We start from the raw sequence: 14,246 nt of genomic DNA on the forward strand, positions 1-14,246 counted from the left end.
AGATCAATAATAAATAAATTAATTCAATAAGACAAAACAATTAGGTTTGTTTGCATTTATACTTCCCAACATGGTTTTCGAATTAAGTAACAAAATGTTTAATGATATATATATATATTAATGTAATAAAATATTAGTTTTCTTGCTTAATTAATCATCATAATTTTACAAAAATGTTTCAAAAACTTTCACCTTTGGCTGTCTCCTTTTTTTCCTTTCATTTAATTTATCTAAAATGGTCAGGTGTTCCATGTTTGACCTGTAATATAACACTTTTTCAGCCTAGGCCTTTGCACTTTATTTATTTATTTATTTTTCAATAGAAAGATTATTGCATTATTGCTAAAATTTTTTACAGCACACTCAACTCATATCAACAGAACCTTTTGAACCACAATTATATTACTTGCAGTTGAGAGGATGATGATCTTGCCCTTGGGTGTCGGACCATCGCCAAATCTTCTCGAAAACATTAAATTTTGTGACACAAATGATGACGATGGTGATGTTTTCAGAGAGCTTAAAAAAATTAATGAAAAACGAATGTATTGTTGTGACATGATATGATTAGAGCTTGGTAAAGATTGTTTTAATCCATTAGAATTCGGATTGGGATTGGGATTGGGATGCTATATCATATCATTGTCTTCTTCATCAACAAACGAAAATGATACTGTTTCAAATAATTTATAGCACGGCCATTGTTTCACCAATTAAATACAAGTTTGCACGCCTGCCTGCCTTGCTCATCATTCCATCCTTCTGTATGTTTGAACACCATGATGATGGTGATGATCACCTTCATAGCAAATAAAAAAAAAAAACAAAACAAACAAAAAATTATAATTAAGTCTGGTACCTCAAAAGGGCCCAATATTTTACACTCAAGTATTTTTTTTAGATTTTATCAAAATCTAATTCATTCTCCAAAACATTTTAATGGTACACTCATCAAATTAATTTGATACATTCAAAATTTTATTTTAAAATATTTCTCACAAAAATCCTATCTTATTTGATAAAAACAACTAATACCCTTATCAATTGGATTAACCCTAGACCCTTACGAGCGATGAGAAAAAAAAAATCGTAACGGACAGGTAAAATATAATGTGACAAAAGCAAAATGATAGTAATTGGAATAAAAATAGGACATGGCCCATGGTAATAGTCCAACACAACATGGTGGGCCTTGCGCCTTGAATCTATGTTGCTCAAACTGTATATTATTATTATTATTATAGTTATAAGCTCCACTCAGCTGAATGCATAATTTTCGTGCTAGTATGCGCCTTCGAATGTCTTCAAAGGGATAGCGTGGTCAGGATCTTAGGGGAAAACTAGCTTAGCTGCAAGCTACTTGTTGAAGTTTTGGGCTTCACATCATACACAAGTTTGATTTCTGCAGCCCTAGACTCCGGAACTTCCTCTTGGAAGGGCACCTCAAATAAAAGTGACTGGTACAAGCAGACCTCATCTTCTTTGCAATAATACACCTGCGAAGACCAAGACAATTTCATTACTTGCTCCAAACCAAAAACCCTGGAAAACTCAGATTGTTTTTTTCCATAGGACACTACTTTCAGCCATACTTTTGTTTGTGGTTTTTACTCTTTGTCAAATATATATTTTCAAAAAATTGATTTCCAAAGTTTTTCCATGGTTAATGTAATCTATAAATAATAAACTTGCAAAACAGGTTCAGGCAACTTTGAGCAGACATTGAATAACGAAGTTCCATTTAGACAACAGAGAACACATGCAGGCAAAGTGCGCAGATACGCATTTGCAACTATTGAGCCTTTTCTTCTGGTTTGACCAGCTTGGTATAAAAATAAGGGGCAGGGAAGAGGGTGGTGACTGAGAAAAAGTTTTCATTATTTCCTATAATTATTGTGCTTGATTTTCATAGGCTTATGGCTAACAAAAGCTTCCAGTTACAGGAGTCGAGTTCTTCCTTAACCAAACCCTTTTGCTTGCAGGCTTTGCCCCAAAATTTGATGTCAATCTCTGTCAAAAACTTTTAAGGATGCCGTACTGCATTAATGCTCAGAAAATAATAGAAGGGCCCCACAAACTGATTTCACAATACCCCAGGCTATGTGCTGCCGCTGTATGATTCGCTAGCAGTCACGAGCAGTTATTGAACGTCCTAGGTGGCTATGTCTAAGCATGCAAAGGCACAGAAGCTGTACTGATAAACAAACACAGAGCTCTACGTCTCCTAAAACTGTTTTTGATTCCAGTTGTAAACAATCTTTGCTTTCAAAATGAGGAGTACCTTGCAATTAATTCTCCCTGTAAAAGCTGAAGAAGATGATCTTCTAAAGTGAAGTGTCGCAGATCCCTCTGGACTAAGATTTCCATCCAAGGGATCAATAGACACAGCATTTTCAGGTTCAATATCAACAGCAAATTTACTCTGTGCTTCCTGCAATTGGAATCAGGAGGCAAAACATTGAGGAATATACCTTAGACGATCATGCTACTATTTTAATGTGACAAAGATAAGACAAGAAAAAAGTAAAGAAAGGGTTAGAGCCCTCGGTGAGTCATGTGTGAATTAACTTTGGGGGAATTTGGGGGGGGGGGGGGAGGGGAGAGGGGAGGGTGAGATAGAGACCTTGGAGAAATGATATTCTTCAGGTAATGATACTTTAAGATATAAGTTCCCCTCACTGGATGAACCGCCATTAACAACAATGGTCTGTGTGTCAGCTGATGGTCGCCTTCTAAGGCGTCTCAAAGATTTGGATTTTGGTGTAGGCGGCTGAACTCCTTTCAGCTCTAAAGTAAAGATTTCAGCATTTGCCTTGTTTAAATCTAGATATCTGATCACACTGTTGTTTGTATCAGCAATAAAAAGTCTTCCTACAAATCAAGAGGGAAACACCGTCAATACATGATTGTTGCAGTACAATTGAAGGCATCAAAGTTGCACTTAAAGCAGAAGAAGATAATAAAGGTCATATGATAAAGATTTCATCTACTCTGATAAGAGCACACAATTTTAGGTAGAACTTAAATATGTCAAGCAACTGACCAACTCTGTAGGGCAAGTTCCTCTCCATTGCTGAAACATTTTGGTTCACCTAACTGTAATTCATACTTTGTCTCCAATATATGCTATAAAACAATGTTTTCATTCTTCTTGCAATAATTCACGTAGTTCTTGCATTCAAGCAATCTGAGATAAGGACTTGAATGTTGACACTTGACACTAAATTCCAGGACTAATCGCCCTGTGGGATCCTCATATGAAGATTTTTTTATTCTAGGATGACATCATTCAATGGGATATATAGCTCAACTCTAGAACTAAATAAACATTATGGTGACAACCTTCACACAGAAAAGCTTCTTTCAAATTTCTGATGTGTGCAATGAAGTTTCACTTCATAATAAGGTATTAAAAAGATATACTATGGTATAAGCTATACGAATGGGAAAGAGCATCACCATTTTCTGCTTCAATGATCCCTGATGGCTCAGAAAACTGCAGGAACATAATAAATCTGTTAAATCATACTATTTCCAGATAAAAGCGTGTAGAAAATTTCAATCATCACTTGCTACTGCATAACCTCTTCAGATACAGTTACAATTTTGCTGTTCTAACCTGAGCAGCAAGGGCCTTTCCATCCTTGAAACCAGCTTTGCCTGCCCCTGCCAGTGTGATAACTCTTTTACTAGCTGGATCTAGTTTCTTGATCTGAAATTTTAAAACCAAAATGAAAGCTGAAAGTGCACGTAATTAGCCTAAAGCAATTCCTAGCACTTATCAAGTCATAAATTTAAATATAGTACTAAATTTAAACATTGAGATATAGTAAAGTGGAAAACTTTGAGTTCTATTTCTAAATCTAAATATACTTGCTAATTGCTAGGTTTGAATCATACCAAATGTTACTTTCAGGGTTTTCAGTTCAATGCAAGAAGAAACAAAGTTCTATCAGAATTTGTGCATTCCTACCTGGAAAGCCCTTAATTAAACAGCAATGCAAATTGGAATCAAGATCATGGCATTTTCACCACTGAAGAAGGCTGTGTATAATAAGGCCATTAAGACGAAGAATGCAGGGGGATTAAATAAAAGAGGCAAAATTAACCTCCTTTTTCCTAGATGACATGATGTCAAGTAGCTGTATGTAATAAACCTGTTCTCTAAATAATTTTTTGTTTACCAATTGATAGCTTCTAAAATTTGGAAAAACCTTTGTTGACTAGTGTAATGAACGAGGTTCTTAATTCTTCTGAAGAATAATCCTCATGTTTCCTGTATACTGAAAGAATAAACATTTTGAGGACACGATCAGGATAAAAGGAAATCCTTAGTTCATCCGCAAGCCAAGAAGCCTTTGTTCCAGGAAAGCTTTGCATGTAGCATAAGTACTACTCAAACAAGTGAAGCACCGGTACTCACTTTCTAAGCTTTAAATTGTGCAATTATGTAGAGCATTTTCACAGCCTTTACAAGGCATGTAAAGTTTTAAATAATAAAATAATAAGCATAAGTTAACACTGGATTTCAACAGTGATTCTTTAATTCTGGAAAAATGGACATTAACCTTAAATAATGAATCATGATTTCTATGTGGTAACATATCTAGAAGTTCAAGCATGATTTTTGAATGAATGAAATAATTAGCATTCATGAAAGAATAAAAGCAGGGATCTGCCTTGTGGTTGTAACTATCTGCTATATAAATCTGACCATCCTTTGCACATAGAACACCCAGGGGATGCTGAAGAAGTACATCAGACCCTACACCATCATGGTCTCCAAACTGTAATGGTCAGTATGCAAATATTATCAGTAGAATATAATACCTCAACAAAATTCCATGAACTTTCTCAATGTATAAACTTTAAATATTATTGACTTCTTTGTGTACTTTTTATCTGCTCTGTCACTAGACTTATCTTGTAACAAACTGGTTTTTAAATTAGAATACCCGAAACAAATTGTCAGAGAAAACTGGGTCACCACCAGCTAGCAATCTTGATCCTCCTGTTTTCAGATCAAGAGCTCGAATGGAGCTACTCTCACTATCAGCTATATATGCCTCCATCAGATCTGAAAAGAAACATCGAAGTAAAACAGTCCTTGAAATGATCAAAGGTAAACTAAAACATTTTAATAGTGTTTGAGAATGATGACAACTGTCAAAGTATTCCAAATATTACCAGGAGACAGTGATATTCCAGAAGGTTGTGCATAAGATGTGTTTGTAGAGCTACCCAATGAAAAGAAAATAAAAATGTTAAAGACAAATTCATGTAGCATATAGTATTGGTATATGTTTGATATGAACAAAAATTGCAGTGTATGCTAGCCAACTCTAGAAAGTACATTCACAGAGAAAGATGGAAAATATGAAATATGAAGACCTAAAAAGGAAGGACAGGACTAATAGTTGCTCCTACTATCATTATTTGTGCATTACCTTGACCCGTTTAAGTTCCTTTCGAAGCCATTACCACTAAATGCTTTAGTAACTCCATCTTGTGTGTTATGCTCCCAAATTTGATGCTGGCCAGCCATTGCAATGTAGACCTTTTCATTGACAGGGTCAAAGCAGACATCCCAGGGAGAGTTGAGGAGCTGAAAGGAGATGGATACAAGACTTGAATTACAAGGAAAGAGAAAAATCAAGGAGATTTGAGGTGAAGTTAAAGTGTTTATATATGCATCAGGGAGCAAATTAGCATTATGGAAATAATAAAATCAAAACAATATCATGCATCCAACTTGAGAAAGGACATTGATTGTGTAACCAATGAGTCATATGAATCCAGGTTAAAGATAGGTCCTGGAACTCAAGGTTTTGTCGTCTTGCCTGAGAAGTCCCCTTTTCTCCTCCTGTATAGTCAGAACCTTTCATTCCATTTCCAGCAAGAGTTCGCACCTTCTCACTAACAAAATCAATTTCCCTACAGTAACATTCATTAAACAACAATAGTGGATTAGTGCAATTCTTTTAAAAAGTTCATATTTGAAGGTAAACTAATTAGCATTTATTCATCTTTATTTTTGGATAATTACAGTTATTCATCTTATAGTTATGAGAAATAGGAATCTTGGGGAAAGAGAAAACTTCAACAGTAAAGAAATAATTTCTTTTAAAAATTTTGTGCTACAAGTACTCTGCATAACAAATAGTTTTAATTCCTTTATTTAATACTCTAAATTTCGTGCTTTATTTCTTCCATGTAGTGGTCAGTATCAACCAAATTACATCACCGTTCAGAAAAAGGAGGGCAAACTCATATGAAATAGGCCTGAGTTCCACTAATATGTCTTTCTGCTAAACCAAAATTATGGATGAGCTGTTTTTTAGGTCACAAAAAGATTGTTAAGTTATAGACATCATAGGTGGTGTATCAATAATGCCATTCAACATCATAACAACCCAAATCTAGTGATCAAGTATGAAAATGGGGTAACTACTGCTTGGAACTTTGGACAGCTCAAATATCCATCTTTACTGTTGGGCAGCAGTATTAGCTCATGTACTGTTTGTTTCAAATTTTACTAGTGCATAATCATGAAAAGACAAATCCTAAATTTATCTCACTGACCTAAATAGCCTCTCCACTCGTCTTGATGAAATTACAGACAATGTACATAAACCAATCAGAAAACCTAAAGTCCTCATTTCTTAACTATCTCAACAACAGAAAGTAAAAACTTATCAGGCTTTCAAACAGTAAAATCATAGAAAGTCACCGCACACCTTAAAGCATGATTTTCAGTATCTGCAACATACAGAAGATTCTTCTTTGCATTGTAAGCCAGGCCCTATAGAAACACGTAATACAAGTTTAACAAAGATGAAGCAACAAAACCTCAAGGAAAAGGAAAAAGAAGAAATATCCTATACTCTAGACTGTAAACACAGTGGTCAATGATTGTAGCTGTAGATATTAGCTTACTCCTCACCTGAGGGTGATTAAATGTAGCATCATCAAAGAAGCCATCACGTAAGCCCTCCTCTCCTGTGCTTCCAATTTGGATAATAAAGTTCCCATCTAGATCAGTTACCACCTGAAAACATGATTTAGTGGCATTGTCAAATGCTCGTATTTCATAGCAGGTTCACATAGGATGCCACCATTAAAAAGAGAAAATAAAAGAGTTAAGATGACAGCATCATAGCAACTTAAATAGTTCGATAGCCTGGCAATGCAATATGGAATACAAGTCAGAAGAAACTAATACAACTTTGCAACATATAGATCTGCTAGTATCATTCTTCCTAACATCAAGCACTTTTCCTTATGTGATTCTTACTTTTGGAAATATGCATAGGTGTCACACGTGCATTGACGTGCATGTGAATGAAGCACTTTTCCCTAGGAACTTGAATGCATGTCAACTTGCATGTCATGTCATACCATACCAGTGAGTAAGAGAGATAGAAAACCTACTATGCGGTGATGGTTACTATCTGAGATGAACAGCCGGTTGTTAAGAATATCCATTGCCAGCTTTCCAGGAAACTTCAAAGGAGAAGTAAGCAAGCGAGGGTCATTGTCCTGTTCCAGGTTCAATGGTATTGATGTGTAGTCCAACAGCTTCTTTTGACCATAAAAAAGAAGAGCTGCCTCCACCAAATAGTCAAGATCCTTGCAAAAAAATAAAAAGATAAACATTTTAGCTTCATTTCTTGTTTATATACCAGAATGTTTAATATATTTTCAGTGAAAGAAATGCATCAACATTACCTTTCGGTGGCCTTCACCTGATATTTGTGCTAATAGCTTACCATTGGGTCCAACAATGGCAAACGTAGGCCAAGAATTTACACCTAACTCTCGCCATAAGTACATATCCCCATCATTGACAACCTAAATAATAAATCTCCATGCATTAAGCTTCTTTAAACATAAAGAATTTAGGAGAAAAAATATCCAAGAAAATTATTAGTAAGTGAATAAATTTTTACATATATGTATGTATGTGTATATATATATATACATATATATATATATATATATAATACAAACTAGATATAAGCAAATAAGAGTCAAGACTTGCTCATATTAATTATATCTCTGAACAAATAACTGACTGTCTCACAGTTCATACAACATTTAATAATTTTTGTTTTCCAGCAAGAGTTTCATGAGGTTTTGGAGAGAATAGCCCACAGAGAGATTATTTTTCTTATGATCAGGAAAGCTCATATTATACAAGCATCAAATTACATTACTAACAAACATGGACAACTCTCAGCTTGGTATTGTCTTTAATTAATCCAAACAAGAACCAAATGTATCTAATAGTTAAAGTATAGACATCAGATAAAGAAATCAGCTCTTATATGCAGGATGAATTAAAAGACTTTGTTTTACTGAGAAAAATAACTACCTTAAAATTAGTTCTATGTTACCAAACTATTTAGAGAAAGTTTATGATTCTGCTTAATGAAGAATCCAAATTTTCAACTTACAGGATGTGTGATGCCATAGCGTAATACTGCATTACGGATAGCTTCTAAATCCTTCTCATTATCAAACTTCGCTGAATGCACTCCAACAACAGTGAACTGTAGAAATACCCACAAAAAACAATCTCATACAGGAATATGCTTAAAAATTTCACATCCGCTTATAACTTGGAAAAGTAATTATAATCAGCATATCAGTATTCAGTAGTTAGATTGCATACAATATTTATATCCTTGTCTTCTCCCTGTTGTCTCTCGAATCCCGATACTCTTATTTTACCAAAAATGGTTTAGGTAGATATATAAGTGCCACTAACCCAATTATACAGACTCACCTTGGAGAACTTTTATTAAACTGCAGTTATTTTCCCTTCTAAGTTCATTGAATCCCAAAATATCAATCTTCATTCTAGCACCTCAGAAACTCTCTTGTGTGCCATTTTCTATTCTCAATTGCACATGCATTAAGTTAGGGCAAAAGGGCTAGTTTGCTGTTGTTGTTTGCTTGTTTTAATTTTAACAAAATCAATACCCTGTGCTTCCCCCTCCTTGTGGGCAAGACACCTCTTTCTCTTACTAATTTCTGAGTAATTAGTTGTTTCTCCAACCTTGCTAGAAGAATGGCAACTTAATCCAGATAAAACAAAAATATTAATTTATAAGAAAATATGCTAACACCATGAGAAATTAAAGCAGCCAACAGACAAAGAAACATGTTAAATGTAATGAGAGGAGAGGATCTTACAGGCTTATCTTTGTATTTCTTCTCCAAAAATTCTAGATCTGGTAAAACATGCATACAATTTATACAACAATAGGTCCAGAAGTCCAGCAAAACTACTTTTCCTTGCAAATCCTGCACAAAATGTTTTAAATTGTGGGAACGAAATTATATTTCTCACATTGAATTAAATTATTCCAAAATACAAGTTTAAATTTCTGCTACATTGAAGATTTGCCATTATCCAAGCCTGTTTTGATATCCCAAAAGGAACTCATCTCATAATATGGAACTAAATATAGATTGAAGTCTTTTCTTGACATGAGCCACAACCATATTAGTTGTGAAGATGAATATTTTTATGATTAATAGCCATTTTAATCTCCAAAACTGGTTGGCATAAATATAATATGACAAGACTGAGATTCAATGACTTGGAAGCTTGCAATCAACAGAAGTATCTTTCTCCCTAAACCTTTTCACTTTTCAGCTTGAAACCTCTTACATACTTTAAAGCTTACATTGCAAGTAAATCTATAGTTGGCATGGGTTACAAAAAATTTACCCTTTGAAACTGAAGTGGTGCTGTATTCAGCCAATCAAGCTTTGCAGGAAATTCTGGGACAAAAGTAGCAGTTCCCCTTACAAAGTAAAAGAGGATACATTTAAACAGATTAAGCATAAAATTTATGAAAGACAATTAAGGGAAATGATGGTTTATGAAGCAGAAGCTTATGAATGACATAAATGATAAGTGTGCATCATTAACAATGGAGAAAGAGAACTTCTTACCTGGATTCCAGATCCGATATATAGTTCACAAATTGTCGAATTCTTGCAGAACGAGTTTCACCTATAACAAATCAAAAGGCAGTTGGTTTAAGACTATGGCTTAAAAATAACTTGAGCATATTCCATAAGGTCTTCATAGCAATTACTGTTCTCATTAGAATATATTGAGCACATAAAAGAAAAAGAGAGAGAGAGAGAGAGATAAAATATAATTCAAGATATTAGACGAGAAGCATAAGAATATGGCGTGACCACTGAGAAGAATTACATGACACATACTCTACCTTCATTGGGCTCAAAAAATGGGCTTTTCGCTGCAAACAACATATTCCAAATAGCTTTTGGAGATGCATATTGCATTGCCTGCGAATAAAGTCAGAGCCATGTTACACATACAAATCATGCAATGCCAAGAAGAAAAGACTACCAAAAAAAATAAATAAAAAAAAAGGTTCTAATGCTATTCCTAGGCATTCAGATGGATATAATGCTTGGAGTCTACAACAATTCCAACAAGATGCCGTTTCCAGCATTGTTGTTCCACTAATCCTTATACCTTCCAGTTTGTCACGGCGAAGTAGAGACAAGATAAAGCAATGCCCAAACTTCCATATCTCAATATTTCTCGCCTAGAACCCTGCAACCTGTCCATAAATTATTTCTGCAACCTCAAGCTTAAGTACTTCCATTAGCTCACTTTGCTTTATTTATAACAGAAATTTGATGACAACAAATTCATGCTGATGGCCGAAACTTGTTATTATTAAGTATGTTAAATATGGTAAGCTAATTACAGATCTTACATGGCATGAGTTTAATCAAGCCCTTAATCTAGATTTTTGGGAAAAGGTATTAAAAGTGATAAAGAAAATGATTTTCATCTAAAAGGTGAAATACATTGTAAGCTACATGAGGAGACTTTATGCAAACTAAAATAACTTGATAATGAAGAATTATTAAATTTTAACTGATAAGGGACAATGAATCATGTGAATATCCAAGTTCAATGTTTTGCACACATATGGTTGACATCTTACCCCTCAAGAGAGAAGACCCCATCACTAGGAACATTCACACCAGGGGTTGGTCCATTATAAGTTCTTTCATTGAGAACTATTGATGGATTTTGTTCAGAAACTTGCAGAAACTGCGAATTCTGCTCCATCTCATCTGCAATGATATGCTTTTATTAGAACTCTATATTTCAGAATATACATGACTTAGTTATTACCCAGGAAAAGAATGGCTAGAAGGATACATCAATGCTGCATAGTTTAGTGAGCTTTTCCCCGTTATTTCATCAAAATTTAATAATCTTAGCTTTTTGGTGCACAAGGATGGACTTTATTGGAAATTGAAAATTTTCCACTACATAGGATACCCATTACAAGAGAGTGTATCTTGTGCTTTCTTAAAAAATGGAATGCTAAAAAGCATCACTGTTTTACACTATTGATGGTACAAAATGTCATTTGCAGCTTATTCTCAGGACTACAGACTATAACCACCTGAGCTGCCACTGAGAATATCATCAAGTGAAACACTTCCTATATCATTTCTGATAATTGATGGACCAGCATCTTTTAGAGTCTCTTCTGTCAATGTAGTTGTCACAGCTATGCATCTGCATGCAGCAGAGAGTGATTAGAATTTACCATAAAGTTACTCCATTTCTGTATGATGAGATAAGCAAATGGTTCACAAGCAAGACCTGAAGGACCAATCTATCATGTTAGGAAAAGGGAAAAGTAGATGATTTCGGTACAACATATTAATCCTGTATGCAAATCATTTTCTTCACCTAGGTTGAAAATGTAAAAACACTATAAGCACATCAAATCAAACATGCATATGTGATCATTACCTCATTTTTGCTGCTTTAGCAGCCAGTACTCCAGCCAAAGCATCTTCAATAACAATACACTGGCAAATGATAGGCAGATGACATATTCCTCAGCAGAAGAAATTCAATGGCACTTTAGGAAACAAAAAGTTTAACAACTGAAGATCTGCAGGATACTGTTATAGCATCTACATGAAATTCTCCAAACAAGAAGTAAAGCTGTTGAAATGCAGCTAACAGACACTCAGTAGTAGCACCCATGAGAGAAACAGGAGGAAGTAAGACAAGAACTTATTCATTGACAATGTTCTAGTAAGAGCAAGAAACATAGCAACATCAGTGAGTTTGTAATACTTTTTGGCACATAAATAAGAAACAAAATACATTTTCTCTTTCAGAAGAATACAAATAAAATGCTGCAAAAAGATATGCAGCAACATCACCATTGTCATGCAGAGCAACTCTTTTGGTCAATGAGAAGGGAAGGAAAATCCTTGCAATTGATAGAGGGGAGAGAATTATACATACCTCCTCAGGGGGAACATCCAAGATCTTTGATGCAGCTAAGAAAATATCTGGAGCAGGTTTCAGATTCTCAAAAGCATCTGCTGACACAATTGCATTGAACCTGATATAAAAGTGCCAGAACCATAATAAGAAGGAAAGAATGATGTTTCAAAGCGAAAAATTATAACCCACAATCCGTTTATACGTCCAAACAACTAGATTAGAGTGGCTTACATCGATAATGGTAATCCAGCTGCAGCTAAGTTTGCATCAACCTTGATACGATCAGCACTGGATGCAACGGCGACTTTTAGGCCTTTGCTCTTACACTGTTACACATATGATCATAAAATGTAGCAACTGAAGTGACATCATTATCTCACTTATCACCATTGTCTTACGTACCTGAGTAATAAGTTCAAGAGCACCTGGGAATCCTATTCCAGAATTTGGTTTTGCATACTACAAGAAGAAAATAGCTTTTTTAAGGTTTCTGAAAATTTGTTCACTGAATATTGGCATTGTAAGATTTTCGTTTCATAATAAGAAAGAATAACTGTAAAAAGTAAAGAGTTAATCACCTTATCTAGATATATCTCAAAAAATCTCTTTTTTGCTGCCTCTGGGTCAAATTCTTTAATACCCTTAACAGAAGCAACACCTCCTAAAAAGTTTGCTTCACCTGGTATATCAGTAAGGTAGAAACATGCAGGTAAAGTTAACAGCTTGACATGACATCAAAATTAATTACCAACAAATCAGCAGACTAATTTATCACAGATTTACATATTTATAGAGACGCATAGAAGTATATTTACTACCTTTAATCAGAATCAATCAAATTTGGGGAAGACTATCTATAAAAGAATAAACTTAAAATAGCAAGGAATCAAGCTAAAAAGTTTACCCATTCCAGTGAAAGGCACAAAGTCCTCCACAGTAACTTGGACTCCCATTTCTGCAAAAACATCAACAGCTGCCTTTCTAGAGGGGTTCTCACTATTGCACAACACTCCGTCCATGTCAAAAAGCACAGCAGATACCTTTCCCCATTCCTTTTTACTAGTTTCTTTCACATTCTTTTCTTCCACCTTTACACATGCCTTTACCACCATTTTCCTGGTAAAATCTCTGCATTTGGATCTCCATTGGAAGAAGGAGCTTGTTCCTGAGATGGGTTTTGGTGATGAGAAGAAGAAGAGTTTTGTTGGGTGAGATAGAGAGGTTGGAGTTGACAGTAGTTTCATGGCCATGGCTTAACTGAAATTTCCGTTTGAGTGGCGGTAACTGGTAACGAGTTTTTGAGGATTAATTGGTTTTTTGCTGATGTTAATTAAAAGAGCTGTCCATTTGAGGTTTGAACTTGGGCTTCTTGTCCATGTAACTATTTCTTTTGTGGAAGAAAACTTTGTGGTAGTGTTACTGAAAACGATGGGATGGTGTTTTGTAAGTGGTGGAGAAAAAAAGAAATTGTTTTCTGTTGAATTTTCATTTTGTTGTTGAGGCGCTGAATAATTGGTGCTTTATCCACTTGGAGAGGTGACCATTCTTTTATCTCTGTGGATGAGCCCAATTCCAGTCTTAAGATCAAAGTAGAACAACAGAATTATTGTATAATTATGTTTGGTCTCAAGTCCATTATGGCCTAGCCATTTTGGATCAGAAGTAGGGACAAAAAATTACTTTAGGAATCCAATTTCTTGGACTTTGCCATAAATCCAATTTATAATGCAAAACAGTGTAAATTTCCAGCACGCAAATGGTTGCATGCACTTCATTTTTTTTTTTTTTTCGAAGAGAAATGGTAATAGGAAAAAAAGATAGTAACTGCATTAATGCCATTATAATTGTCATTCAGCGATTACAATGCTATTGCTTCAACTGCATGCTAGTTTTATAAGCACTTAGTTTCCTATAATGCAAACATAAT

The 14,246-nt window shown here is 34.8% G+C and overlaps 2 protein-coding genes across 3 annotated transcripts; both read right to left on the reverse strand.

Annotated features, from left to right (window-relative positions):
* Window positions 1-1,089: 1,089 nt before the first annotated feature.
* LOC111297266 (haloacid dehalogenase-like hydrolase family protein) lies at window positions 1,090-11,020 on the reverse strand. Its single transcript, XM_089768845.1, has 21 exons — window positions 11,004-11,020; window positions 10,523-10,603; window positions 10,251-10,329; window positions 9,967-10,027; window positions 9,740-9,815; window positions 9,199-9,309; window positions 8,457-8,552; window positions 7,729-7,851; window positions 7,432-7,629; window positions 6,944-7,048; window positions 6,738-6,802; window positions 5,841-5,934; window positions 5,448-5,605; window positions 5,188-5,237; window positions 4,956-5,077; window positions 4,680-4,787; window positions 3,620-3,712; window positions 3,460-3,496; window positions 2,624-2,871; window positions 2,282-2,431; window positions 1,090-1,496 (listed from the first exon to the last, which is right to left on the reverse strand). The coding sequence occupies exons 3-21, from the start codon at window positions 10,324-10,326 to the stop codon at window positions 1,341-1,343; spliced, it is 2,127 nt and encodes a 708-aa protein (XP_089624971.1). The 5' UTR covers window positions 10,327-10,329; window positions 10,523-10,603; window positions 11,004-11,020; the 3' UTR covers window positions 1,090-1,340.
* Window positions 11,021-11,309: 289 nt separating this feature from the next.
* Window positions 11,310-13,811, reverse strand: LOC149515483 (protein SUPPRESSOR OF QUENCHING 1, chloroplastic-like). 2 transcript variants are annotated; one of them, XM_089768846.1, is made up of 7 exons: window positions 13,224-13,811; window positions 12,898-12,998; window positions 12,722-12,778; window positions 12,551-12,645; window positions 12,338-12,437; window positions 11,831-11,889; window positions 11,310-11,590 (listed from the first exon to the last, which is right to left on the reverse strand). In XM_089768846.1, the coding sequence occupies exons 1-7, from the start codon at window positions 13,567-13,569 to the stop codon at window positions 11,458-11,460; spliced, it is 891 nt and encodes a 296-aa protein (XP_089624972.1). In that variant the 5' UTR covers window positions 13,570-13,811; the 3' UTR covers window positions 11,310-11,457. The 2 variants fall into 2 exon arrangements, with proteins under 2 accessions (XP_089624972.1, XP_089624973.1); XM_089768847.1 differs by lacking the exon at window positions 11,310-11,590 and having other exon boundaries at window positions 11,844-11,975.
* Between the last annotated feature and the right edge of the window lie 435 nt (window positions 13,812-14,246).

Source organism: Durio zibethinus, chromosome 12 (genome assembly GCF_047325235.1).
Source record: "Durio zibethinus cultivar Kanyao isolate XHJ-2024 chromosome 12, ASM4732523v1, whole genome shotgun sequence".
NCBI classification, from domain to species: Eukaryota; Viridiplantae; Streptophyta; class Magnoliopsida; order Malvales; family Malvaceae; genus Durio; species Durio zibethinus.